Genomic DNA, 26,678 nt, shown 5'->3' with positions numbered 1-26,678 from the left:
ATAACTTTTGTTACATCACATTCATTTCCAAATATATCTCTGCCACCTCCCTAACAGCAAGCCATCTCATTTAACAAAGATTTAAAAAGAAGGAAGAAAAAAAGTTTAGCAAAACCAACCAATATGTCAGTTGTTTTTGATGGCAGATGTGATATTCCACATCTCTGCACTGAACTGAGAGATTTTTTTTTTTAATTCCTCTCTGGCCAAGTTTGGTTATTATGTTTTTATAGTGTTCAGTTTTATTTTAATGGCCTTTCCATTTAAGATGGTTATATATACTGTTTTCCTGGTTTTGCTTACTTCATTCTGTATCAATTTATAGAAATTTATGCTTCTCTGAATTCTCATTTATTTTTTCATATATGTATGTGTAGGTATATGCATGTATGTATTTGTGTATATATATATATATATACATGAATGTGTGTATGTATGTATGTATGTATATAACACATTATTTTCCTAATTGCCAGATCCAGTGGCTTTTTCTCAGTTCTCATGTTTCCTGATTTTTTGGTAACATTTGACTATCCTAATCTTTGCAAGGTTAACTATCCGCTCTTTCTGGCTATTTGTCTTTTGGGGGGTTTTGTGACCCTTCTCTCTCTTGATTTTCTTCCTGCATGTCTGATCGCTAGTTCTTAGTGTCCTTTACTGGGTCATCATCCAAATCCTGCCCCCTAACTCTGGGTACCCCTGAAGTTTTGTTCAGGGCTCCCTCCTCTTCTCTACAAACTCTTCATGACTTTGTCATCTATGATGGGTTCAGTTATTGGCTCTGTGCAGATGACTCCTAGATCTGTGTATTCCACACCATTCTCTCTGAGCTTTGGTTCCATATCACCAAACTGAATGTCCTGCAGGTACAGAACTCCCTATATTTTCCCTCACACCTAGCACTCTCCTGAACTTCCTTATTAGCTTTCTAGGGCACTAGCAGCCTTCTAGTCACCCAGTTTTACCAAAGTGGTATCATCTTGGACTCCACTCTTGCATCCATTGCCACATCTTGTCATTTCTTCCACTCCGTCTCTGATATCTGACCCCTTCTCTCTACTCACATGGCCACCACCCTAGTTCAGACTCTTTATCACCTCTTGCCAGGACTATTCTAAATGGTCTCCATGTCTAGTGTCTCACTCTATTCCATTCCTTTCTTCATGAATCTGCCAATGTAATTTTCCTAAACCACAGATCTGACTGTGTCAATTCTCTGATCCAGTCGTTCCTATTCTCTCTAGAATAAAATGCAATCCTCCGTTTGACATTTGAAGTCCTTCCCCATGTGGCTCTTGGCCTGAATTTCAAGACCAGTAAGTGGGATAATTATTTTGTTTCATACATATACTCAACAGTCCAGACAGATGGGCCTATTTGCAGTTCCCCACATAAGACATAACAGTTCTCATCTCCATGGCTGTCTCTGATGCCTGGAGTGCATGTACTTTTTTCATACCTCCTATCTCTTGAAGGAACCTAGTATCCCTAACTTCCTTTAAAGGCCATGTTAAATGCTCCCTCTTATATGAATTCTTTATTAATTCCTCCAACTTCTAGTATTCTTTTTGTATAGATTACATTTGTACAGATCGTGTGAAAGTGTTGTTTCCCTCAAGAGAATGTAAATTTCTTTAGAGTCGGGACTTGTATCCCTAGGACCTAGCATGGTGCTTAACTCATAGTAGTTGTTTAATAAATGCTTTTTGAATAACTGGTAAGTGGCAAAGATTGAATTTGAATCTTTAGCCCTCTGGCTCCAAATATAACCATTTTCTCAATGCACCAGACTATGGCTAATGATTAAATAAATTAATAGGGTCATCAGTTTGTACTTTAAAAAAATTTTTTTGTTGGGCCTTGTGATTTAATCTGCCTAGGGAATTCCCTTTGTAATACCTTAGTAATAGAGTCTTGAAGAATTGCCCAAGGCACTGAGGACATGTCGCATAGACCGTATGTGTCTAAGACGGGATTCCAGCAGAGGTCACCTGATTCTATGACCAGCCCTCTTGTTTCCTAGGCCAGGTGCTTTTCAGAAGGCCAAGTGATCTGTAAGAGCCTTTCTATTTCTGTTCAACCCCCTTTTTGTTTTGAATGGATCAGAGTGAGCTGCACAGGAAGAGCAGACATGGATGGTTAGCAATCTACTCTGCAGATCTTCTTCCCAAAATTTCCCTCTTTCTGTTGAGAGAGATGCCATTCTTCTAGTCACTTGCATTTAACAATGTCACTGTCAGCTACCCTCTCTTGCTCACCTAACATATCCACAGTTACCATCTTGTGTTTTCTATCTCTCCATCTTTCACTTCTGTCCCCTTCTTTCCATTTACACAGCCATCCCTTGTTCAGGACTGCTTTTTCTTACCTGGCGTGTTCCAATGACCTTTGAATTAATCTCCTTTCCTTATTTCTCCCCACTCCAATCCATCCTCCTCATAGAAGCCCAGGTGATTTTCTAAAAGATTGACTGACCATATCACTCTTCCCTTTGTCTATAAACTCCAACGGCTTCTTGTTGACTCTAGGATCAAAACTAAATTCCTCTGTTTGGCATTTAAATACCTGCATAGCCTGGCCCCAGCCTACCAGCTTTATTATATACATCACTCCCCTTCCTTCACTTTGTGGTCCAGCCAAAATGGGCTTTCTTACTGTTCTTCACACTCATACAGAAATACAACTAAAATATTCAAATATGGCTAGGAAATTAAGGTATCATACCATCCATTTAGCAGAACCACTGTGATTCAGTGACAATGGCCTCCTTGCTGTTCTGTCATCAGTGCTTAGCATAGCTTCTGATCTAGACTAGTTGCTTGATAAATGTTTATTGATGATGAAAACTTAGCTGAGTTGAAATTAGAGCCAGTTTACTTTCATTTGTTGTTTTGTATTATATGTGATGAACATGTGTATGCAGAGAAATAAGATTCCCACTGAAAACCTAGAGTTCAGTGGCTGTTAGAACCTATTACTTGATTGTTATATTGTATATCTTTTAAATGAAAAATATTTTAAAAAATTACCCATTTGGCAAGCTACATTGAGCAAAATGCCTGAATAATAAATTACTTAACAATTATTATTTAGAAGTGCATTCTATTCCCCAGAACATACTTGTGAGTTTTTTAAAGTAATGAGACAATGTTCAATCACATTGCTGTCTTTAAAAATATAGTTTTGTTTATATGTATAGAACTTGAACCTGTGATTTAATTGTTATAGGACTTCAACTTTCAAACTTTTTGGCCTCAGACCTCTTTTATAACTGTTGCCATTTATTGAGGATGCCCCCAAAAGCTTTTGTTTATGTGGGTTTATATCAATTGATATTTACTGTATTAGAAATGAAAACATCTTAGTATAAAAATGGTTTTTAAAATTAATTTTATTAATTATTTTAAAAATAATTTTGACCTCACTGATGTACTGAAAAGGTCTTGTAATATTGCTGGTATAGAGAACTCCCAGTGAGATAACTCTTCCAATACGAGTTACAACCTTACAATCTTAGAAAATTGGCTAGCACACAGAGAGGTTAAGTTGGGCCACGCAGCCAGTATATTTCAGAGGCAAGATTTGAACTCAGATTTTTCAGCTTTGAGGCTGTATCTCTGTCCACTGGGCCCACTACTCTGCCCCTCCATAATTTTATAAACACAAAAGTGTTTCTGTACCATTAATAAATAAAACATTTAAAAATTTTTTATCTTTATTTCATCCTTTTTAGATTTTAATTTTATATATATTTTTAGTATATAATACCTAATGCAGCATTACATGTTTATTTAATTTATAAGTAAATTTATAAATAAATATCAATATCATCAGATGTATGATTTTTTTTAATAACGGAAGTGTGTAGTCAAAAAAAGTTGGGCTTTACCAAGCTATACTGATCCTTTATCTACCATGCCATGCTACATCTTTTCGTACTTATTAAAAATTACTTCTATAATTTTGGTTTCTCCCTGCCATTTCTGCCTTTTGTGGGTGTACTTCCTTTGGTTTCTAAAGAAAAGTGTTACTGTCACTGTTAGAACTTACTGTGAACAACATTGAAATGACTCCTCTCTTAAGTCATAAGAGCGGGAACCACTTTGATGATAGTTTCTTGAATCAAACCATGGTCTTCACTATCAAATAGAAAGTAACTTTCTATTTTTAGAAACTATACTTTACCTCTCAACCTCCTTTCCTATTAGTTAAACTAAATTTGAAGCTTGAAATCCTCCAGTGGGCTGTCTAGGAAAAACTAAATAGAATTCAGTCACAGAATTGATAGAAAAATTTGTCTGTTCTTTGACACTGAAATAAAATATTAAATTTTTATTCCATGTCTGGATCTGTGTGTGTGTGTGTGTGTGTGTGTGTGTGTGTTTTCTCACATGTGCCTGCTTTCTAAGTAAACCTGGGTGTTCCAAAGAGTTTTAGACAGTAACATAGTGTACTCAATCAGACTTGTCATCCAGGTATTAATAATGGTAGAACTCAGTATGTATTACTTTGTTAGAGTTGTAAGATAAATGTTTTTTGTGTTCTTCTGTCATGACTGAGATGGATAATTTTCTGAAGATTTCCCATGCTTTTTAAAGTCAGGTGGTTTGCACAGCATTTAGTACAAACAGTGAGTCACATAGCTGTGTCTACTTCTGGTTGTGAGTAGTTTTCTCCAGAGACACATGGTTGTCAGTCATCCCCTAGGGAGAGTAATAAATGACCCTGAAATATCTAAAAGAAACCCGTAGCCTCTCAAATCTTAAATTATAAACCTATTGATGTCATTTTAAAATGCCTGACTTTTGCCAAGAATAGAACTACTCCTGTTTTAAAAGCAAATAAATTTGATTGGTTTCATTCATTGGACTTTATTTGAAGGCAAAGAGTGAATTAACACAACATGAAAAAGAAATTGAAATGAATACATCGATTTAGAGAGTGTAAATGTCTTTTTTCTTTTACTTTTAAGCAGAGGAAGAAAAAGAAGTATTTCCCACAACTGTTAGTTTCTAATGTTGTTTTTTGTTGTATGCTAAAATTGAAGTATATACTTACAAGTGAAAAAAAAAAGCTAACATGTATTTGGTGTCTACTGTTTGCCAGATACTGTGCTTAAGCGCTTTACAAATATTATCTAAAAAGTTTCTGTGTGAATTTTATAATTTCCCTCCTACCCTCTTCTCTTAAACTACAATTTTATAACTTTGCTCTCTGTAAACTCCTCCCTTTCTCTAAACTGCTTTCTTTTCCCACGCTACCCACCCCAGTTTGTGAAGCAAGTCTTCCAAGATGGTGAAATTTTTTATATTTGGGCAGCTAAGTGATTTATGTTTTCAAGTTGCTTCCACAGTTTCTCCAAAAGCTTGCTCCTCCTCTTTCCTTTACTAGCATGTCACACCACCTCATACCACTGGCCTTTTTCTTGTTGCCCTGTCCATTCATTGGTGGCTCTGGTCACCCTGATCCCTCTGCCTATTGGTATAAAAAACATTCTTTTTGGCTTCCTGGTTTCTTGCTTCTGGCATCATTTCATGGGCAGAAATTCTAGACACCAAAGGAGTAAAGGGTGGGGACCTTTTCATTTAAAGCTACCAAGCTCTGGTTTTGTCCCTTCCTTCTCTGTTGCCTTTCTTTTGGGGGGGAGGGGTAGAACTTCCCTTGGTGTATGAGGTTTGGATTTGGCCTTCAATGTATGTAGCCCAGCTTTGATTCTCTGCTTGGCTAATTTGTTTTGATGTGAGGACATAACTATGACAAAAAGCAAAAACCTGAACACAAAACACAGGGTGATCCAAAAGTTTTAAGTTTTAATAACTTAAAACTGCATACCCTAATGTATATACATACATGTGTGTCTCTGTGTGTGTGTGTGTGTGTGTGTGTGTGTTTTATGTATGTGTGTTTAAACTTAGCAGAGATGAGAGATTGTGCTTGAGTGGGTATGTCCAGAATGCATACAGGTAAAATGAGAGACCTTAACAAAGTTGTTTTTATGTTTTGTGTTTTTGTTTTTGCCAGGTATATATTGGGCTAAGACTGAAACTTCCTTCAGAATTCCCCTTGTTAAGCTGTTCTTCCTGTTTCCCCTTAGTTCAGTACCATGACATCATGGTTATTCTACTTTTACTTGCCATAATCCACTAAACAGAAACTAAGGATTTGGTTCCAGGAGAAAAGCCTAGGACAGTGATGTCCACAAGCACACTGTATGCCAGAAGGGCAACTTGTATTTGGTGAGCACTTTTCAGATGTTCATAGGAAAATAGACTGTATATCAGCATCTTGGGGTAAGGGGATTTGCTAGTTTTTCTTTCAACATTTTTAATGTAAGCAAGTGTAAGCGGAAGTACATATAATTAGCTTGTAGGTATGGCTACAAATACTTTTTTTTTAACTTCTCAATCAAAGAAAATAATCCTTAGTTTTATGACAGATGACAGGATCACCATAATGGCTTTTGGCAGTTGCCTGTATTATGTTCTGTATTATATTACATTCTACATAGTATCTAAATCTTTTCCCTCTTCTTGAGCTTAGCAACATTTTGAGAAATTTTTATCTTAGTAGTGGAAAGTTGGAATAGGGTTATGGTTTTGTATTTTAAAGGTGATTGGAGGTGGGAGATGGTCTAGAAAATGTCTGCACTGTTCCATGTTCCTAAGCACACTAGTATCCGGCCAAGAAAAATTTAAATTGTTACCCCTACCAGTACAACACTCAGTGGGTTTTCAGGACTTCACCTGGCAGTACATGTCCTGGCCTATATCCCTATCTCTTCTGCTACAGTTTGGTCTTTTGAATTACAGCAGACTGGATCCATAATGTTACAAAAGTCTTTTACATTATTAACTTGTGGTATAACTGGAAACTCCACCTGGCAATCTTTCTGTACAATCCTCCCCACACCAAAGGGATTCTGTCTCTAAAGACTGACTTTGATGTTGATAATAACAGAGGTAACAGCTATAGGAATTGGCTCTTTTGATTCAGCAATATCCTCTGGGGAATCTGTCTTTGATAAGGTTATTCTTCTGTATACCAGCATTTCTCCTGAAATTCTGGATATTTAACTACTCCAGCTGATCATTTTCAGTGCTGTAGCGAACCAGTATTAAGAAGCTAGAACTCCTGATTCCAAGTCCAGTACTCTTGAGCCATGGTCTCTATAAATTTTTTTCATCACATACTCCTATCAGTATAAATAAACAAACAAACAAATAAATAAAGCTAGTTTGTTTACAATTATACATATGTATCAGTGAGCATGTAATTTTGTATATTTTATAATGTACCTTATAGCTATACAAAACAAACATTAAAAAGGATTAGATAAAGATGAAATAAATCCTAGAGTCCATAGGAAGCCACTGGAGTGTGAGGAGGGGAGTGACATGATTTGAGGAGGGAATCTTGACTTAAGGAAACTTACTGCAGCCACTGTGTAGAGGATTGGAGAAGGGAGGCAGGAAAACCAAGAAGGAAGATGTGGTTGCCTAAGTAAAGACAAGAGTGTAGAGATAAGACATTTGACAACTGATAAATGACATGAGTAAGATGGAGAAATTGAGGATGATACCAGTGTTTTGAAACTGTGCCACTTGGGGTATACTTGTGCCAGAAAAAGGAAAGTTTAGAAGGATGTGTTTTGGGGCAGAAAGACCTGGCCATGCATGCTTATTCTGTGCAATTCGCTGTGCCAACCAAAATGAAAAAAGGGAAGGGGCAGGGTTGTGCCCACTCTTCCTAACAACTGCCATGGATGGTAGCGCATCACCTTCACCCCCCTCCCCAGCACCTGCCCAAACCATGAGGCTGCTCTGGGGAGGGGGGATTTTGCTTGTGCTGGTGCAGGTGCTCTTGTCACACGTAGGTTCTTACCTCCCTAGGACACCCCTCTCGGTGGAGAAGGGGAGAGGTGAGGAGTTTGCATTGCCAAAGAGTAGGGGCTAGCAAGAGGGAAGGGGTGGAGAGAAGGAAATTTGACGACATTGGGTGAAGGGGATAGTGTGGCTGTGTTGGAGACATGTTCAGTGATTGGCTATGCTGTAGAGTACCACTATTACTTCGTGGGGTCATGCCCTGGTTCCCATTTTGGAGTCCACTGCTTTAGAGAAAGTTTAGGAACCACTTCAGCCCCAGTACATACACCAAGAAGAGGTTATCTTGGAAGAGACGATCTTATTTTTTGTCCTTATATCTCTTCATATAGTGTTTGCACATAGTAGGTATTTTATTTTATTTTATTTTATTTTTAAGGCAGTTGGGGTTAAGTGACTTGCCCAGGGTCACACAGCTAGTGTCAAGTATTTGGTCTGAGGTCGCATTTGAATTCAGGTCCTCCTGTTTTCAGGGCCAGTGCTCTATCTACTACGCCACCTAGAGGCCCCTACCTAGTAGGTATTTCCTGAAAAAGGTTTGTGAATGTAGAAGTTTCCTTAGATACCTTCTTATTGCCTAAGGCAGAGATACTCATGTGCTATCTTAGGCTGCTTGGTAGTGCTGGGCCTGGAGTGGAAAAGACCTTAGTTTAAATCTGGCCTCATAGACTACCAGCTGTGTGATCCTAGGCAAGTCACTTCACCTCTGTTTGCCTCAGTTTCCCCATCTGTAGAATGGGTTTTATATTAGCACCTGCTTTCCACAGTTGTCGTGAAGATTGAATGAGATGATGTTTGTAAATTGCTTAGTCCAGTGCCTGGCATATAATAGGTACTATATAAATGCTAACTGTTATTATTAATTAGTAGTCAGAGACTAATGCAAGAAATTTTCCAGTATATAATTATACCTACGAGCTAAATACATTTTTTGCTTATGGGTTAGAATGGTGAGATACAGCATTACATCTGTCCTATAGACATAAGAAATAGAATCATAAAATCTCATAATCGAGTCCTGGAACTAGCCAACTTGAAACATCTACCAAATAATCATTGAGTCTCTAAAGATATCTAATGTTCTAGAACTTCTTATCTCCCAAGAGAGCCCATTCCTTTTTTTGGATTGTTCTCATTGTTAGGAAGTGTTTTTTTATATTGATAAATTTGCCTCCCACCTAAGGATGCAAATACAAAGGTGATGCTACTCTTAAGGAACTTACATTCTACTGGCATGTTAATTTACAGTGTTAATGGGGAAAAAGGGTATCCTTGACTCATTCTTCTCTGTAAGTAGGAAAAGCTCTCAGCGCTTTCCTCTATTATACCAAGAGACAGTGTGGTATAAGAGAAAAAGTGCTAGTCTGGATGACAAGTTCTGGTTCAAACCCTAATTCTTCCCTGACTAGCTCTGTGACATTGGACAAATCATTTTTACTTCCCTGGGCCTTGTTTTCCTCATGTGTAAAAAAGGGAGAGAGAGAGAGAGAGAGAAGAGTAGAGTAGATTAGATGATGTCTAATAGGTTTCTTCTAACTCTAGCATTTCAAAACATCACTGTCACTCTTTGCTCTTTCTTCTGATGCACTGAGAAGTGGAACTTTGCCCCAGCAGGGAAGCAAGAGAGAAGGTCTGTAATTAAGGGAAAGTGAGGCAACATGGTAGCAGAAGAGATGAAAGTTTTTTGAATTTGACCATGACCTTGAAGTAGCATGGTGGCAAGCCTTCCTTGCCAAGGCCTGGCACTGAATCCACTCCCTCTGCTCCCTCATGAGCTAATCATGGCAAGAAGTGATCCAAGAGATCTCTGCTAGCAATGGGTCATTGACTGGAGAAACATCATTGGTCATCAGGAATATCTCCTAGCACCAGACAGCAAATTGTATTCTGTTGCTTAAAAAACAGCCTGGGGACCCCAGACCTCCAAGGAGCCCACAAGTTTGTGGATATATTGATTTTCAGGTGGTACATATATACATACATGTAAACATATATGTGTATGTCCACATACTATGTATAATCTTCGTTTTCACTAACTTCTAACTAAAATTTCACATTTCCTTCAATTATTAATGTAGATAATAAAACATTCCAAAGAAGGAAGAGATCTATCTTTACATAGCTTTTACCTGTCCAACAAAAGGAGTCCACGACACACAAAAAAGTTAAGAACCCCTCTCTTCCTGGCAACATGGATCAGTTGTAAACTGGTATGTTCTCTAATTTCTTTTGCTAACTGTCAAGCAATGGCCAGGGCAGAATACAAACATTTAAATTATTCATTTCCTAGAATTATATCACTTATGTGCTATCTGGGAACTGCTGAGGTATTTTGGAGTGGTAGAGGTTTTATTGAGCATTTATTGCTCTTATTGATAATATGTAGAACAGTAGAATGGTTATATATAGTTGAAAAAGATTTGTTTCTTTGGGAAGAAACTCTATTATGCTAAAGCCGCACCAGCAGAATATAGCAAGGCCAGGGAAGAGGTGAGGTTTGCTAAGTGAAAGATTGAGAACCGATCCTATTGTGGGACAAATGTTATAGTGTACACCCCCAAGGTAGCAAAGATGGGGTGGCTACCTAGGGAAAGGAGAAACTGGGAAGCAAAGTCAAGTATTCTCTGAGAACCATAGAGAAAGTCATAGGGCCACAGATTTACAGAAGGAAGATACCTTCAAAGTCATCTGATCCAACTTCCTCATTTTAGAGTTGAAAAAATTGAAGCCTAGAGAAATTAAGTGACTTGCTCTCTCAGTAAGAGCAAAGTCAGGATTGGAACACAGACCCTCTGATTCCAAATCCTAGTAGACCTCTTTCTAGTGCACAGAAAGATTTATGTGGAGGCATCAATCATTAGCCCTTCTTCAGCACCATTGTGCAGTGGATACTTCTGTGATTAAGTGCCAGGGTCAGTTAGTAAGGACCTGTCAAATAGTGTCAGATTAGTAGCTAATGCCACTATCTGGTGGTCAAAATTCTAAGATTCTCCATTGATTTTTGTCTTCTTTTTGGGGGGGAGTGGGGAGAAAGTATAGACTAACATAGATAGCATAATGGAAAAGTCACTGCATTTGGGATCAGAGAACTTGAGTTTGATTTCTAGACTCTATTTCTTTTTGTGACCTTGGATGAGTCATTGGACCTTTCTGGGCTTTGGTTTCAAAATGAAAGGTCAGACAACTTCTTCTCTACCATCCTTCCAATTCTGAGTTGTAATATCATAGGTTTGTTTTACCAGTAGTAGTAGTAGTAGTAGTAGTAGTAGTAGTAGTAGTAGTAGTAGTAGTAGTAGTAGTAGTAATAATAGCTAGTATGATAATAATAATAATAGCAAGTATTTATGTGGTCATATACAAACCACTTTATATATATATATATATATATATATATATATATATATATATATTAGCTATCATCATTTTACAGATAAGGAAATTGAAGCAGAGGGGGTGTGACTTGTTTCCTAACTGACACTTCTAACAAGTGTCCAAGAAGGATTCAAATTCAGGTCTTTTGGACTCCAAGGTCTTGCTCTGTTCATGGTATAATTAACATAAAGGGGTTTTAAAGATACTTCTGACTTGCTGTTAGTATCATCCCACCCCCACCCCCACCCTGAGTGTGGAGATAGTATAAAAGGTCTGACAAGTTTGACGAGGAGACTTCTTAACTAAATATGACTTGGTGATTTCACCCGGGTAGTCTACAAAGCCCCATAAATTGAATGTGTTACTGATTAAGGGTGCAGAAATAGAATGATTCCATTATGTAAATAGTGTGTTGTTGGGTGGATTCTTTTCTGGTCATTTCCGAGAAGCTCGGGGTGGCACCTTACCTAAATATTCACATTAATATGCTGAGATCAACAAAGACTATCTTTAGTCACAGTCCTGAACTGAGTCTCTAAAGGGCATTTTTCAACTTAGTTTATATTTGATTGATAGCTGCTTTTTTTCCCATTAGAAGTTTTAGGAATTTTTAGAAAGTTTTTTTAATGATTTTTGGATTACTGTAATAAATTGTTCTTCTATCAACAACATAGCATTTCTATAATTAAGTAAAAGCATTTGAGGACCCAACCCATGAAAATATTTATGGCAAGAGGATGTGACACATTCCAAATCCAAAGAGATTTGAAGGATAAGTGATCGTTTCAGAACTTATTGTGCCCACCGCCTCTAAGTTTATGTTTTTTTAAGGCAGCAAAGACTAGGATATTGTTTGTGACATTCCTTCCTTTAAACTAATCACAGATCATGCCCCAAATGGAAAAACAGTGGACAAAATGATGGTGGCAGAGCAGGATTCATCCCTAATATGTAAATCTCCCCTGAACTATTTTCAAGTGTATGCAGAACCTCAATATCAAATCTAAGCAGATAAATTATTTATTTCAAATGATAATACCATACCCTCTTGTTCCTCAATCACATAACCTCTCTTAGCAGCAATTTCCTTATATATGTTATAATCCTTATCTTGCCTACCTCGCAGGGCAGTTAAGTACGAGCCAGTGTGTTCAGTTGTGGAAAAAAGGCTGAGCCTGTAGTCAAGACACCCTGGGTTTGAAGCTTGACTCTGTGCCTTACAAGGAGTGGGAGGTTGGTAAGCCACTTCGTGTTTTTTTTGTCCCTAATTTTCCTCATCTATAAAATGGACAGCTACAGATGATGAAAAAGAGGAACAGAAAAGTTAACTGGCCCAGTTAAATGGTGGTATTGTCATAAAGACTTGAGTTCAAGTCCTGACTCTGATACATGCTGATGGTGTGACTTCCCTCCCTATCCTATTCCACATTTCTAAGACTACAATGCTAATAGCTAACATTTATGTAGCACTTAGCATGTGCTAGGAACTGTGCAAAAGCTTTACAATAAATTACACATAATACCTCGTACTCTTGTTTTAAAGATCAAGAAATTTTTTTTTTAATTTAGTGCCTGTGAATCACATTGGTACCTATTAAACACCTCGCAATGACCCTGGGAAGTAAGTGCTTATTCTTATCCCCATTTTACAATTGAGGAAACTGAGGCAGACAGAGATAAAGTGACTTGCCCAGAGTTACATAGCTAGTAAGTTTCTGAGGCCAGATTTGAACTCCGGTCTTCCTGACTCCAGACCCAGTGCTTTATCCACTGTACCACCTGACTGCCCCAGAGCCACCCAAGCCACTTCACTACTCAGATGTTCTGTTTTTCTGCTTTAGAGGCTCACTGGTAAATCTTTGGAGTTACCACTTCTATTTATAGGTCATTGCTTTAGTGCCAGGTTTGTTATCGCCTTTCTTCAGGCTTAATAAAATCAAAGAATTTTGGACTTAACCCTGGTAATGTCTCCTCTGATGAATAGGAAAGTCTGGAGAAAACACTTGAGCAGGAAATTCAAGAGTACCCGGAGTTGTTTCAGGAACACTAGACTTGCAAATTGTATCCTGTTCTTTTCTGGCTACAGAAAAGCCTTTATTAAGGAAAGGACAATGTTAAATCCATTAGGGGAATGAATTTGCAATATAATAAGTGTCGCTCAGCTGGCTGGATCTGTGGTTTGTTTGACCCTATTGTTTCAGTCTTTGGAATTCATTACTAGGGTCCTTATAGGCTCAGTTACACTATAACTTGATGGTAAACAACTGAGTGTTGGTGTACATCTGTGTGCATATGGTTTTTTGTTTGTTTGGTTTTTGCTTAAACTCCCAAAACACCATTTGGCCAAAACTATTTTGAAGACTTGAGACTTTCTTGAATTTTTGCATCTTAAGATAATTTTGCTCTTAAAAGTGGTTATGTAGCTTTAATCATAAGTGAATTCAGTATATCCAGATTTGAAACCAATGAGTCTAGTTTCTCAGGAAAATCAGCCACTGAGATCGGTTTGTTTGCATAAAACAGGTTCACATACTTGTATATAATTTTTGTCGTTCAGTTGTTTCAGTTGTGTCCAACTCTACATGACCCCATTTGGGATATTTTGGTTTTTTTGTTTGTTTTGGCAACAATACTGGAGTAGTTTGCCATTTCTTTCTTTAACATCTATAATACACATGGGATAAATATGAAACCCTGTGCCTTTACATTGGCTACATTCTACAAATGTAAATCATTTGGCAAATACCTCTGGTTGGAAAGTTGTGTTGGCTATGTCCATGTTCTTCATTGATTGTATGATTGTTATTTATAAGTTTTGTTTTGATATAGGCACTTCCCATAAACAATTCACTTCCCTCCATGGTACTTTCCCATAAAACAAAACAAAACAAAACAGTAAGGTTATATAATGTGAGTCAGCTAGGTGGTGTAGTGGATAAAGCTCTGGGCTTTGCGTTCAAGAGACCTGAGTTCAAATATGTCCTCAGTAAACATTAAGTGCCTACTATGTGCCAGGCAGGGTGACTGTTAATAGTTGTGTGACTCTGGACAAGTTACTTAACCTCTGTTTTCCTCAGTTTCTCCTTCTGTAAAATGGGAGACACATTAGCACTTACTTTGCAGAGTTGTTGTAAGGCTCAAATGAGATAATATTTGTAAAGTACTTAGAGTGCCTAGTACATAGTAGGAGCATTATATAAATGCTTTCCTTCTTTCCACAGTATAGTGATGGAAAGTGAAAGTATATAATTGGTTTTTTGTTGCTTGCTATTTGTTCACCAAAAGATATATGCTTTAATCTTAATAAAGTCAGAATTGCCTCTTGAATTTGACCTGAAATTAATGACCTTTTAGCATTATCTTCATTTAAATTGTGTATGTTGTTCCTTGGATTCTGCTTTCTTTGTTCTGCATCAGGTCATACAAGTCTTCCCATATTTCTTTGAATCTCTCATATTCTTCATTACTTACAGTGTAAGGATATTCCATTATATTCACGTAATATTTTATCCAACCATTCCTCCGTTGATAAGCACATAATTTGTTTCCATCTTTTTGCTATTGTAAGTACTGTTATCAATATTTCGTTACATGTGGGATTTTTTTTTTCTGTCATTGACCTCCTTGGGATACTGGGGATAAACCTCGTAGCAGGATTACCACATCAGAGAGTATGAATATTTTAGAAACTTTTCTCACATAGTTTCAAGTCATTTTTTAGATTTAGGATAAAACAATTCTCAACTCTACCAGAAGAAGATTAGTGTCTTTTCCTTCCCACAGCATTGGCTTCTTCTGTCTTCCTTACCAATTTGGTGGGTATGGTGGGATGATAGTTTAAAGTTGTTTTAATTGGCATTTATCTCAGTATTAGTGATTTTGAAAAGTTTTTCAGATGGCTAGTAAGAGTTTGCATTTTTTTAAGAAAGCTAATCATCCTCTGAAATGCTTGTCTATGTTATACAAAGGTTTTCTTCCCTCTAATCTACATCTTTTCTTCTTATTAGATTCATATTCTTCATATGCTAAGACCATAGGTTTAGAGCTGAAAAGGACCACAGAAGTTTTATAAGTTCCTCATATTTTACAAAGGAGAAAACTGAAGCCCAAGGAAGTTAAATCATTTGCTTAAGGGTGGCACCAGAAATGGGATTTGAATCCAGGTCTTCTGACTCTATTGCCAGTGTTCTTTCCACTAACATATGGCCTCCTAGTTATTTTGTCTTTGTCTTCTCTTCATGTCTAGCTATGACTCTTTCCCCATTGGCAGTTGTAAAGCCTTTACTTTTTTTTTTTACTCTCATTTTTATGGTGTTTTAAAAAAAATTTACAAATCAAGAAATCCTCCCTAAATAGTGTGTGTTCTTGAATTTGTCAGACACTTGATTTCATTTGCTTCTATTTATTGCACTTGTTTGATTCTTTTTTAAAATCTAGTACCAGTTAATTTTTGTGATTATTATTTTATAATGTAATATAATTATAATATAATTTTTGATCTGGAAATCTCACTTCATTCCTGTTGTTTTTTTTCTCATGATTTCCCTCATTGACCTTTTGTTCCTTTTTATTAATTTTTTTAACCTAGTCCCACAAAGTATCCCCTTGATAATTTTGTTGGGGTTACTCTAAATCTGTAGAGTTATATATAGGTAGTTTCATTTTTATTATATTAGCATACATCAGTCATGAATACTGAATTACATCTCCAATTATTTAGTCGTTTACTCCCATAAACCTTATTTTGTGGCTCTATTTATATATCAGTCCTGCATTCATTAGTAAGTTGGTTCTGTGGATTTATTTTGTATCTTGCTTCTTTTTGGATGCTATAAATCATCTTAGTGTTTTATTTGTTCTCCAAGGTTCTTAGGCAGTTATCCATGCACCTTTTTTTTTTTTGAGGCAGTCAGGGTTAATTGACTTGCCCAGGGTCACATAGCTAGTGAGTGTCTGAGACTGGATTTGAACTGAGGTCCTCCTGACTCTGGGGCTGGTACCCTCATCCACTGTGCCACCTAGCTGCCTCTCATCTATGCACTCTTAAAAAGGATTTTATTATAATTATTTCAATATGATTGGTTTATTTTATAAGCCTGTGTATTTTGTTTTATGCATTTAAAAGTATACTGAGTTTTTCTAGGCTTTACAGACTTCTAAAGGGATCTGTGATGCAAAAAAAGTTTAAAAAAAAATCCTGTTCTAGAATTTTCCAAGTGAACCTTTCATTATATAATCTACAGTAGGGATAATCTTACCTCCTTTTTGCCAGTTCTTATCTGCTTAATTTCTTTTTCTTTTCTTATCACTATAGCTAGCATTTCTGTTTCTCTACCAAATTATAGTGGTGGTGGTGGTGATGAAATCTTTGCTTCACCCTGATCTTATTGGGAAAGTTTCCAGTGTTTCTCAGTTACCAATAACACTAGTTATTGGTTTTAGATAAATGCTTTTTATGATCTTAAGTAAAGGAATTTCCATTCTAACAATTTTTTTAAAAAACATTTTTAATACAAATGAGTGCCATTTTTAAAGTTTTTTTCCTAAATGTAAGTTTTTGTTTTTTTTTAAGTTTTGTTAATATGATTAATTCTGCTAATTGTTTTTCTGATTTTGAATCCTTACTATAGTTTTTCTGTAATATTTTAATGCATATATTAATGTAGTTGCTTTGCTAATATTTTGTTTTAAATATTATATCAATATTCGTGAGTGATGTAGGTGTTTAGTTCTTCCTCTGTTTTGTCTCTTCTTAATTTGACTATTTGAAGAATATTTGCTTTATTAAAGAAGTTTGGTAGAGTGCCTTCTTTCTCTGTTTTTTGAAAAGAATTAATTGATCTTAAAATATTTGATGCAATCCAGGTATAAATCTATCTAGTTCAGTTGCCCTGTCGTCCTTCTTTTGGGAGTTTATGGTTTTCTCAGTCTCTTTTTATGAGATTGAATTGTTTAGGATCAATTTTTATAAATATTCATCTGTTACCATTAAGTTATCAGCTTCATTGTCAAATAATTGAATATAGAATTTTTCTGATTATTTTCTTTATTTCTGCTCCATTCATTGTGAATTTGTTCTTATTTCTTTTTCATTTTGTCCATTTAATTTTAAAGTCAAATTTGGTGATGGTTTGTCAATTTTGTTAGGCTCTTTAGAGAATAGCTCTTTGTTTAGTACATCAGCTCAATAGTCTTTTTGTTTTCAATTCAGTTTCCCCTGTGGTTTTCAACATTTTTTCTTTTATACTTCTTTTGAGATTATTTATTGATTTTTTTCAGACTTTAATTGCAAGCTCAATTCATTAGTTATTTCTTCTTTCCCATTGTTAATAGAGATAGAAATTTTATTTTAAGAATTGCTTTGATCTCAAAATATATTGGTACTTTGTCTTCCTGTTTTCATTTACTTCAGTGGGATTTATTTATTGATTCTATGATTTCTCCTTTGATCTGTTTTTTTATTTAGATTAGGCTGTTGTCCTTTAGGATACATTTAGGTCAGTATACCAATGCTTACCGTAGTGATTGGCACATAAGTAAGCACTTATTGACACACATAGTGTCCATCTTTATGGAGTTTGCTCATAAATGTTTTCTATTTGTTTTCTTAATGATCTTAAGACAAGGTAAGACTTCTAAAAGACAGTTGCCTTATTTCCATTTCCTCCTTTCCCCAGTAGAGATATGAATATGTTTCTGGAGCTCCTCCCTCCCCATTTTTCTACTTTGTTTTAATGATCTTCATATGTCCTATCCTATTATTAAAAATATCAGCTCATGACTTCTGCTACAGGGAGCCAAGATGGCAGAGTAAAAAGGTAGTCGCTCTCATTCTCCCCTATCAACCTCTGAAAACCCAGAAAATATCACCCAGAAAGAAACCCTGGAACACCTGAACTAGAAGAAAGATGGGGAACAGCAGTGCAGCAGCCCAGCAAATGGGTCTCCCAGCCTCTGCAAAAATAAGGGAAGCAGCACTACAAAATGTCCCAAGTGGATAAGTACCCTGCAGCATTCATCTGAAAAGAGCTGAAGAAAGCAACCTAAAGTCTTCCTAAAGTCTGAGCCTTGCCGATTCCAGCCCAACACCAGGTAAGCCGTCAGAACCTCCAACTGTCAACCAGGAAGAGATCCTGAAGCCCAGTCAAACACCAACACCTGGACCTCTGAGCGCCTTAGTGAGGGTGGGGGGAACCAGTAGAAACCAGCTCAGAAAACCACCAGGTGGCTCAGCACTCTGCCACAAAGAAGTCTCCCAGTGCATTAGCAGAAACGAGGGAGGCAGATAAACAAACCTGCACCACCCTCTAAAAGGAGCTGAAGAAAGCTAAAGAAAAGGAAAAACAGGCAACCTAGAATTGCCTCAAAGTTCCAGCCTTGCTGATTCCAGCCCAACACGAAGTAAGCTGCCAGAACTCTACAGCCTCCAGTTGCCAACATAAGAGGACCCAGCACACAAAGCCAGTGACCAAGACCTAGGCTCCCAACACAAGAAGCTTGGGTCAGTGCCCTTTGTTCCCCAGCAGGAGAGCTCAATCTCTTTAAAGGCCAGGGAATAAAGAAACACCATGAGTAAAAAGAAACATACCATAGATTCATATTATGAGAAGAGTGAAGATCAAGACAGAAATTCTGAAGAGGACAACATTGTCAACAAACCCACATCTGAAACGTCAAAAGGGAATATGAACTGGTCTGAAGCCCAAAAAGCCTTCTTAGAAGAGCTCAAGAAGGATTTTAAAAGTCTAATGAGAGAGGTAGAAGAGTCCTTAAAAAATACAATTGGCCAATTGGAAAAAAAGTACACTGAAGAAAACAAGTCCCTAAAAAACACAATTGGCAAACTGGAAAAAAAGTACACTGAAGAAAACAAATCCCTTAAAAATACAATTGGCCAATTGAAGAAGGAAGTACAAAAACTAACAGAAGAAAACAATCTGTTAAAAACTAGAATTGGACAAATGGAAACTAATGACTCTATGAGAGAGCAAGAATCAGTCAAACAGAAACAAAAAAATGAAAAAATAGATGAAAACATAAAATACCTCATTGGTAAAACAACCGACCTGGAAAATCAGTCCAGGAGAGACAATTTAAAAATCATTGGACTACCTGAAAATCATGATGAAAAAAAAGAGCCTGGACAGTATCTTTCAGGAAATCATAAAGGAAAACTGCCCAGAAGCCCTAGAACCAGAAGGAAAATAACCATAGAAAGAATACACCTCACCACCTGAAAGAGATCCCAAATTGACAACACCAAGGAATATAATAGCAAAATTCCAAAATTACCAGATGAAAGAGAAGGTGCTGCAAGCAGCCAGAAAGAAACAATTTAAATATCATGGAACCACAGTCAGGATTACACAGGACCTTGCAGCTTCTACATTAAAAGACTGCAGGGTGGAACATGATATTCCATAAGGCAAAGGAGCTTGGATTGCAGCCAAGGATCAACTACCCTGCAAAAATGAGCATGATTTTTCAAGGGAGGAGATGGATATTCAAAAATAGGACTTCCAAACCTTCCTCATAAAAAGACCAGAGCTCAACAAAAAATTTGATCTTCAAGTCAAGATTCAAGAAAGACATAAAAAGGTAAATGGGACAGAAAGATACAAAATGTTGTTAATAAGGGCAGACTGTTTACATCCCTACAAGGGAAGATGACACTTGCAACTCTTGAGAACTGTATTGTTATTACACCATGTTAAAGGAGTATACATAAAGGGGTGGATATTAGTTGACTTTGATGTAATGATAAAAAAAAATCTAATCAAGTGGGTTAAATGGATCCAAGTAAGTGGATTAGTCTGATCTTAGAAAATACTGAGAAAGGAGGAGGCAGACAAGGGTAAATTACATTACAGGAAAAGACAGAAAATCCCATTACAGCAGAGGGAAAGAAAGGAGGGGGGTGAGGATTGTTTGAACCTTGCTCTCATCAGATTTGGCTCAAGAAGGGAATAACATCATCAGTTAGGTATGGAAATCTAACTTGCCCTATGGGCAGTAGGAGGGAAAAGGGGAAAGAAAAGGGAGGGGGGATGGAAGGAAGGGAAGAAGCAGTAGGGGCGAAGGGGAAGAGGGAGGAGGGGGATGATAGAAGGGAGGAGAGACTGAAGGAGGCGGTGGTCAAAAGCAAAGTACTGGTGAGTGGGGAAGGGAGAGAGGAGAAAGAAAAGCATAAACGGGGGGGAAAAGGATGGAGAAAAAGACAGATAGTAATCATAACTGTGAAAGTTGAATCGTCTTTTTTTTTCTCCTGATGAGTTTTGTTTCCTCTTTCTGATGGTTCCTCCTATTGGTTTTAATTTCACTAATGTGAAAATATGTTTAATAGGAATGTAAATGTATAGCCTTTATCACATTGTGCACTGTCTTGGGGAGGGTGGTGGGGAGGAAGGAGGAGAAAAATTTTAAACTCAAAAGCGTGGAAGTGATTGTTGATAAATCAAAATAAATTGATAAATCACAATAAAAAAATAAAATAAAATATCATCTCATTTCTTCCTCTTATTTTTTGCCTTATCTAGCATAATTTTATCTGTTTTACTTTTCATGGAGAGCATAGCTTGTCTATAATTATTTTCTCTTTGTTCTTGCTATTACCTTCAGATAAGGTAGAACTTCTAGAAAACAAAATAGTTTTGTCTTCTCTTTGCTGCTTGTAAATATTAATATAGTTGCTTGATTTATTTTTTGCCTCCTTAGACTTGTTCACCTTTTTTAAAGTTTTCTTTTGCTTGATGAATTTATATTCCCAAATTCTTATTCAACTGTATTTCCTTTCTTTTCTCATGATTAGCATATGGTTTTGCACATTCTAACTGATTTTCCTTGATTTGTGAGAGCCTCTGTTGTTTACAAGATTCTTTCATTTTGATGTTCTAGAATTTGGCAACTACATTTCTGGGTTAGTTAAACTTTGGATTCTTCTCTGACAGGGTCAGGTATACTTTGCTGTCAGTTACCTTTTCCTCTGAAAGGCTGATCTATTACTATGTCTACCTACTACCTTCGAATTTCAGTTTTAGTCATTTTTGTTCCTTCCTCTCCTGAGGAATTCTAGTTGAGAGGAAATCTTAGTGGTTGGTCTGAAGGACTCTAGAAGTGTAGGGGTTCAAATCTGCTTGAGGTGAGCATAAGTGTTTTTTGCTAAGAATAACCACATTTTTTCATTTATATTTTAAAAATCCCTCTGGACTTAAAGATGGCCTGAACTATTTTTGATGACCTATGATTTATCCAGACTAGATTTTCAATTCTGCACATACCCCTCTCCTAGAACAACCTATTATTAGTAATAGCTCAGATTTTTTTTTTTTTGGCTAGGTAATGGGGTTAAGTGACTTGCCCAGGGTCACACAGCTAGTAAGTGTTATGTGTCTAAGGCTGGATTTGAACTCAGGTTCTCCTGAATTCAGGGCCAGTCGTCTATCCACTGCACTACCTAGCTTCCCATAATGGGTCAGGTATATACAAATGACAAAACATTTACTAAGTCTTTAGTGTTTGATAGGTACTTGTGTTAATCACTAAAGATACAAATACAAAAAATAAAAGAGTCCTTGTCCTCAAAGAGCTTATATTACAATAGGGAAAGAAAACATAGAGGGGGAATGTTCAGAGGGAAGGGCATTTTGGTCTGAAGAATCAAAGTAGCATGATAGGAAGAAGTAGGAAGGAAGAAGTAGTGTGTGTGAGCAATTGTATGGTGGAAAGATGACTAGAATACAGTGTGGTGGGATTGGGGATGTGGTAGATAACTGTTACTATAGCAGATCTGTGAGGAGGATAGTACAATTACTACCTTCATTGACAAGTAAGGAGATTTAAGACAAGTTAAATGACTTGCGTGAAGTCATATAGCTAATAAGTGATAGAGGTGAGACTTGAACCCAGGTTGTCTAGTCAAAATCCGTAATCCATTTTTCACTTACACCATCTTGACTCTGCTAGCTTCATGAGACTGGAATGAATGCTCCATGCTTTGTTACCTTCTCCATTATCATCCTGACTTTTTGCTTGCTCACTTAGTTATCTCAGCTATCCCCTCTTTTTTTTTCAAATTCCTAATGAAAAGCTATGCCTTTCTCGATACAGAGCCATCAAAAAAATTAAGATTTTGGGAAGAAACAGAGACAAAACACTAGCAATACAGTGTGTCCTACCTCCTACACCTTCCTCAGTATGAGGAATATTTGTTTCTTAGACATCTCAAAAGGAGAGTTTGTTATATATCCTAATCACCTAATATAGTACCTGGTACTTGGTAAGTGCTTTACAAATAAATGGTTGTTGATTGATGGAATATAATATCGTCCTATAGTGTAGGCCTGTCAGTGCAGACCAACTAATAGAATAGCTGCAAAAGCTTAAAACTATGCAGAGACCGTATGAGGTTCCTAGTCCAATGTTTCCACAGTACTGTGCTTCGTCAACACAGTACTCAGTCTCATTTAAGGTGTTATTTTTGCTAGCATGTTATTTGTCTCTCAAACATAGAAAGTTTTAATTGTTTTTGAAGCTTAAAATTGTGTGTGTGTGTTTGTATGTGTTTGTGTGTCCACTGCTCTGTGACAACCTGGACTGTTTCATTTATGTCTTTGTATTCTTAGCTCTTATTATAGTGCCTGGGCACAGAGTTAGTGCAATCTATCACCTCTTCTATAAGATGGGTACAGTACTTTTTCTGCCCAACTTTCCTTTCTCCCAGTTGTGAAAAGCAAATGAGATAATTTATGCAAAACATTATATAAATAAATATAAAGTGGTTTGATGAATTTATTTTCTACTACTACATTACTGGTCTTTGTTTCATTTGTTTTTTCTGTTTGGGGTATTTTGGACCTTTTATAGCAGGTGAGTTTTATTTGAAAGCTGTACAGTTTTCTGCTTTGCTTGGCACATTTTTTGGAGTTCAGGAATCTGAATTATTATTTGGCTGCTTGCAAGAAAACATCTGTGTGTATGTATGTAGAATCATGTAATAATTCATGTGTTTTCCTTATTGCTTTGTTGCACTTCTTTCTTTGTTCTGTTATAGATCATTCATCTTTATTACTTTAGGTGAGTGGGTAACACATCTCCACTTGTTTCATGTAATTTTATGGTATGAAATGCTTAAATTTGCTCAACTGTTCAGGGTAGAACCCTCTTCCAGTGAAGTTAAAACATTTGAAGTTTGTCAAGAAAGTTTCCTTCTATTGAGTAATTTGTTATAATATATTCTGTTTCAGTATCTGTTACTATGGCAATGACTGCGGGGACTACAACAACTTTTCCCATGAGCAACCACACCCGGGAAAGAGTGACTGTAGCTAAACTCACATTGGAGAATTTCTACAGCAACCTAATTTTACAGCATGAAGAAAGAGAAACCAGGTATGGGAAAAAATGGGTCTAAGTCAGTTTCTTACGTTGTTTGGGCTGTTACATTGATTGGTCAGAATACAAGTGTGTTTTCCATTAAGAAATTTTACAATATGGAATAAACCATGCTACTTCTGAATAGCCAGCACTTAGTGGAAATTCATTTACTCATTGGTTTGGTTTCCAGAAGTGCTGCCTCAAGGCATATTCAATTCTGATCAAACAAGTGCTCAAATCACACACAAACTAAACACACATAAAATTGTCTAGTTGGGAAAAATGTGTTATATCTGTGTATTGTTTTTAGTGGACATATTCCCAAGCTGTTTTTTTTTAATTGGTAGTAGCTAACATTTTGAAACTATGTTTATGGGCTTACAGGGTTGCTTAGGCCAACCATCCCCTTCTCTACACAGGATATAGAATTAGGGACAAAAATAGTAAATTGAGAAAATTTACATTTTCATAATAGTAGCCATTGGTACTTTGCAAGATTGACTTAAAACATATAATAATTACACAATCACAAAATTGTCTGCTTTAATTGTAGGCATTGCCTAAGGTATCTTGGAAATATCAGTCTCCCTACATCTGTCTCTTAAAGTCCTTCAGAGGTCCAGTCCAAACAAGTTCTTCTCCATGAAGTCTTTTCTGGTCCTTCCTGTCAAAAGTGATAGCATAGCATTTTGTACTCCTTACCACTACTTGCTGAATTGTTGGTATCTTGAGGGCAGAGACTGATGTGTTATTCATCTTTGTATCCCCTATACCATCTAGCATAGGACATTATACAAACATAATAGCATTCAATAAATGTGGGGATGGAGTGCTATTTTTGGGTGGCTACTGAATGCCCATTGGAACACAAGCTTCCCAAAGGGAAATATTGTACTTTCTTAGTGCCTTAGTCATATGTTCCAGCTAACATTAGTGAGCAGTGCAGGTCCTTAATTATTATCAGTTTGAATGAATAAATCAATTTTCTGAGGTCTAAAAACATTCCTGTAATTTGGTCAAATACTTCTTGCTGGATAGCTTTACCTGGACATTTCTCTGGTACTTCAAACTCTGTGTTGAAAATTGAACTCCTCTTACGTCTACTGAAACTTACCCCTTTTCCCAGTTTCCTCTTTTGCTGTTGTTGCTGTCGCTGTTGCTGATGTCGTTGATGGCATTACTGTCCTCTCAGGTTGGGCACCATCTTTGACCCTTCCTTCTCCTTCACAAACCCCCACCCATCAGTTGCCAGGTCCTTCAATATTGCTTCACAGTATGTCTTTCATCCACCCCCTACTCCCACATCTACTGTCCTATTTCGGGTCCTAATTTTATCCTGGGTTATTGTGACAGCTTCTTAACACTTCTTCTACCTTGCAGCATGTTCTCTTCCAGTCCATCCTTCACACAACTGCCAAAATAATATGAATAATGCAGAGGTGTGAGCATGTTGCTGTCCTGCTCACAAACCTTTAGGGATTCCTTGTTGTCTGTAGGATAAAATGCAGATGCCTTAGCTTGGCATTTCAGACGCATCATAAGATAGCTACCTCTTATTTTTCCAGCCTGATTTCTTACACTTTCCTTTACATCTTCTACTCTATATCATAGCTATATCATACTATATCTACATCTGTATTTTCCATCTCTGCATTCACCCAGGCCTGCCCCATGTCTGGGGAATGTGTTACCTCTTCACTAATGCCTGTTAAAATCTTTCTCTTCCTTCAAGGCCTAGATCTTCCTTGAAGTATTGTGTTATTCCTCCCACCACCCCATTGTTAAAAATAATTACTAGCATTCTGATTTTTTTTTTTTGCTTTTTGGTGAGGCAATCAGGATTAAGTGACTTGCCTAGGGTCACACAGCTAGTTAAGTGTCAAGTGTCTGAGGCCAGATTTGAACTCAGGTCCTCCTGACTCCAAGGCTGGAACTCTATGCACTGCACCACCTAGCTGCCCAAATATGTGTTTTGATGTATATTTGTTATTGTTCACTTATTTCAGTCATGTCTGACTCTTCATGACCCCCGTTTGGGGTTGCTTTCTGAATTTTCATGGAGTACTTTGGCCTTTCCCTTTGCACATAAGACATTTTTACCTTATACTTATTTATTTACATGCTATATTCCCTTGTATAAGACCATAAGCTCCCTGGGGCCAGGGACTATGAAGTCTTAAGCTTTGTATCCCAAATACCATACATAGTACCTTGCACATTAACAGTTACTTCTTAAATTTTTGTTGAATTCAATTCTGCTTTGTGGTACATATCATATATTATAGTTTTGTATGTTGTTATTCAGTCATTCTAATAGTGTCTGACTCTTTGTGACTCCATTTGGGGTTTTTTTGGCAAAGATACTAGAGTGGTTTGTCATTCTTCATTTTATTCTTTCTCCAGCTCATTTTACAGATAAGGAAATTGAAGCAAACAAGGTTAAGTGACTTAACCAGGGTCACACAGCAAGTAGTGTTTGAGACCAGATTTGAGCTTAGAGTAATTTGAGGCACCGAGAGATTGTTTCTCTTCTAAAGTTACACAGCTGGAGAGCCACTGAGGCAGGATTTGAACCCAAGTCTTACTAGCTGTAAACCCTGTTCCCTATCCATTCACTCTTCTGAATATCAATTGAAGTAAAAAGTAATTAAACTATCCATACCTTTTAGCCCACTTTATGAAACTTATGATCCTGGGAAAAAAATAATAGCTTGCATTTACACAGATTACTTATTACTGTAGTATATTATAGTATATATTCATTTGTCTATAAATGAGTGGGTTGATCTCTCAGGTCCCTTTGAATGCTAAATGTGTATTAAGTGAGTTAGAGAAAAATATCATTTTCTACAAGGTTTGAGGAAGGAATATCCAACATTGAGACTTGCCTTTAAATGATAGCAAGGTAAAATGTTTTCTACATATTGGTTGATTGCTCAGAGATCAGTCTTTAAGCTTGATGTCCACATTGTGTGACATATTCTACCATCTAAGAGAAATCATGCACTCATTTTTAAAGGAGAGATTTTTAGAATCTTCCACTCCTGCCATCTT

General features: G+C 36.8%; 1 protein-coding gene across 7 annotated transcripts in view; it reads left to right on the top strand.

Annotated features, from left to right (window-relative positions):
* The window catches only part of STK38L (serine/threonine kinase 38 like), a 116,228-nt gene that overhangs the window by 52,412 nt on the left and 37,138 nt on the right, over positions 1–26,678 (top strand). For 5 of the 7 annotated variants that reach the window (XM_078154957.1, XM_078154956.1, XM_078154965.1 and 2 more), the window contains one exon: positions 23,495–23,639. In XM_078154957.1, the coding sequence (XP_078011083.1) occupies positions 23,506–23,639 (134 nt within the window). In that variant the 5' untranslated portion in view covers positions 23,495–23,505. Of the gene's footprint in view, positions 1–9,987; positions 10,091–12,378; positions 12,486–23,494; positions 23,640–26,678 lie in introns of those variants that run through there. The other 2 variants (XM_078154963.1, XM_078154969.1) reach the window with 2 other exon arrangements.

The sequence above is a fragment of the Phascolarctos cinereus genome, unplaced genomic scaffold, assembly GCF_003287225.1.
Source record: "Phascolarctos cinereus isolate Bilbo 61053 unplaced genomic scaffold, phaCin_HiC Scaffold_1;HRSCAF=81, whole genome shotgun sequence".
In the NCBI taxonomy this organism is placed as follows: Eukaryota; Metazoa; Chordata; class Mammalia; order Diprotodontia; family Phascolarctidae; genus Phascolarctos; species Phascolarctos cinereus.
This window is presented reverse-complemented; position numbering and strand designations above follow the sequence as displayed.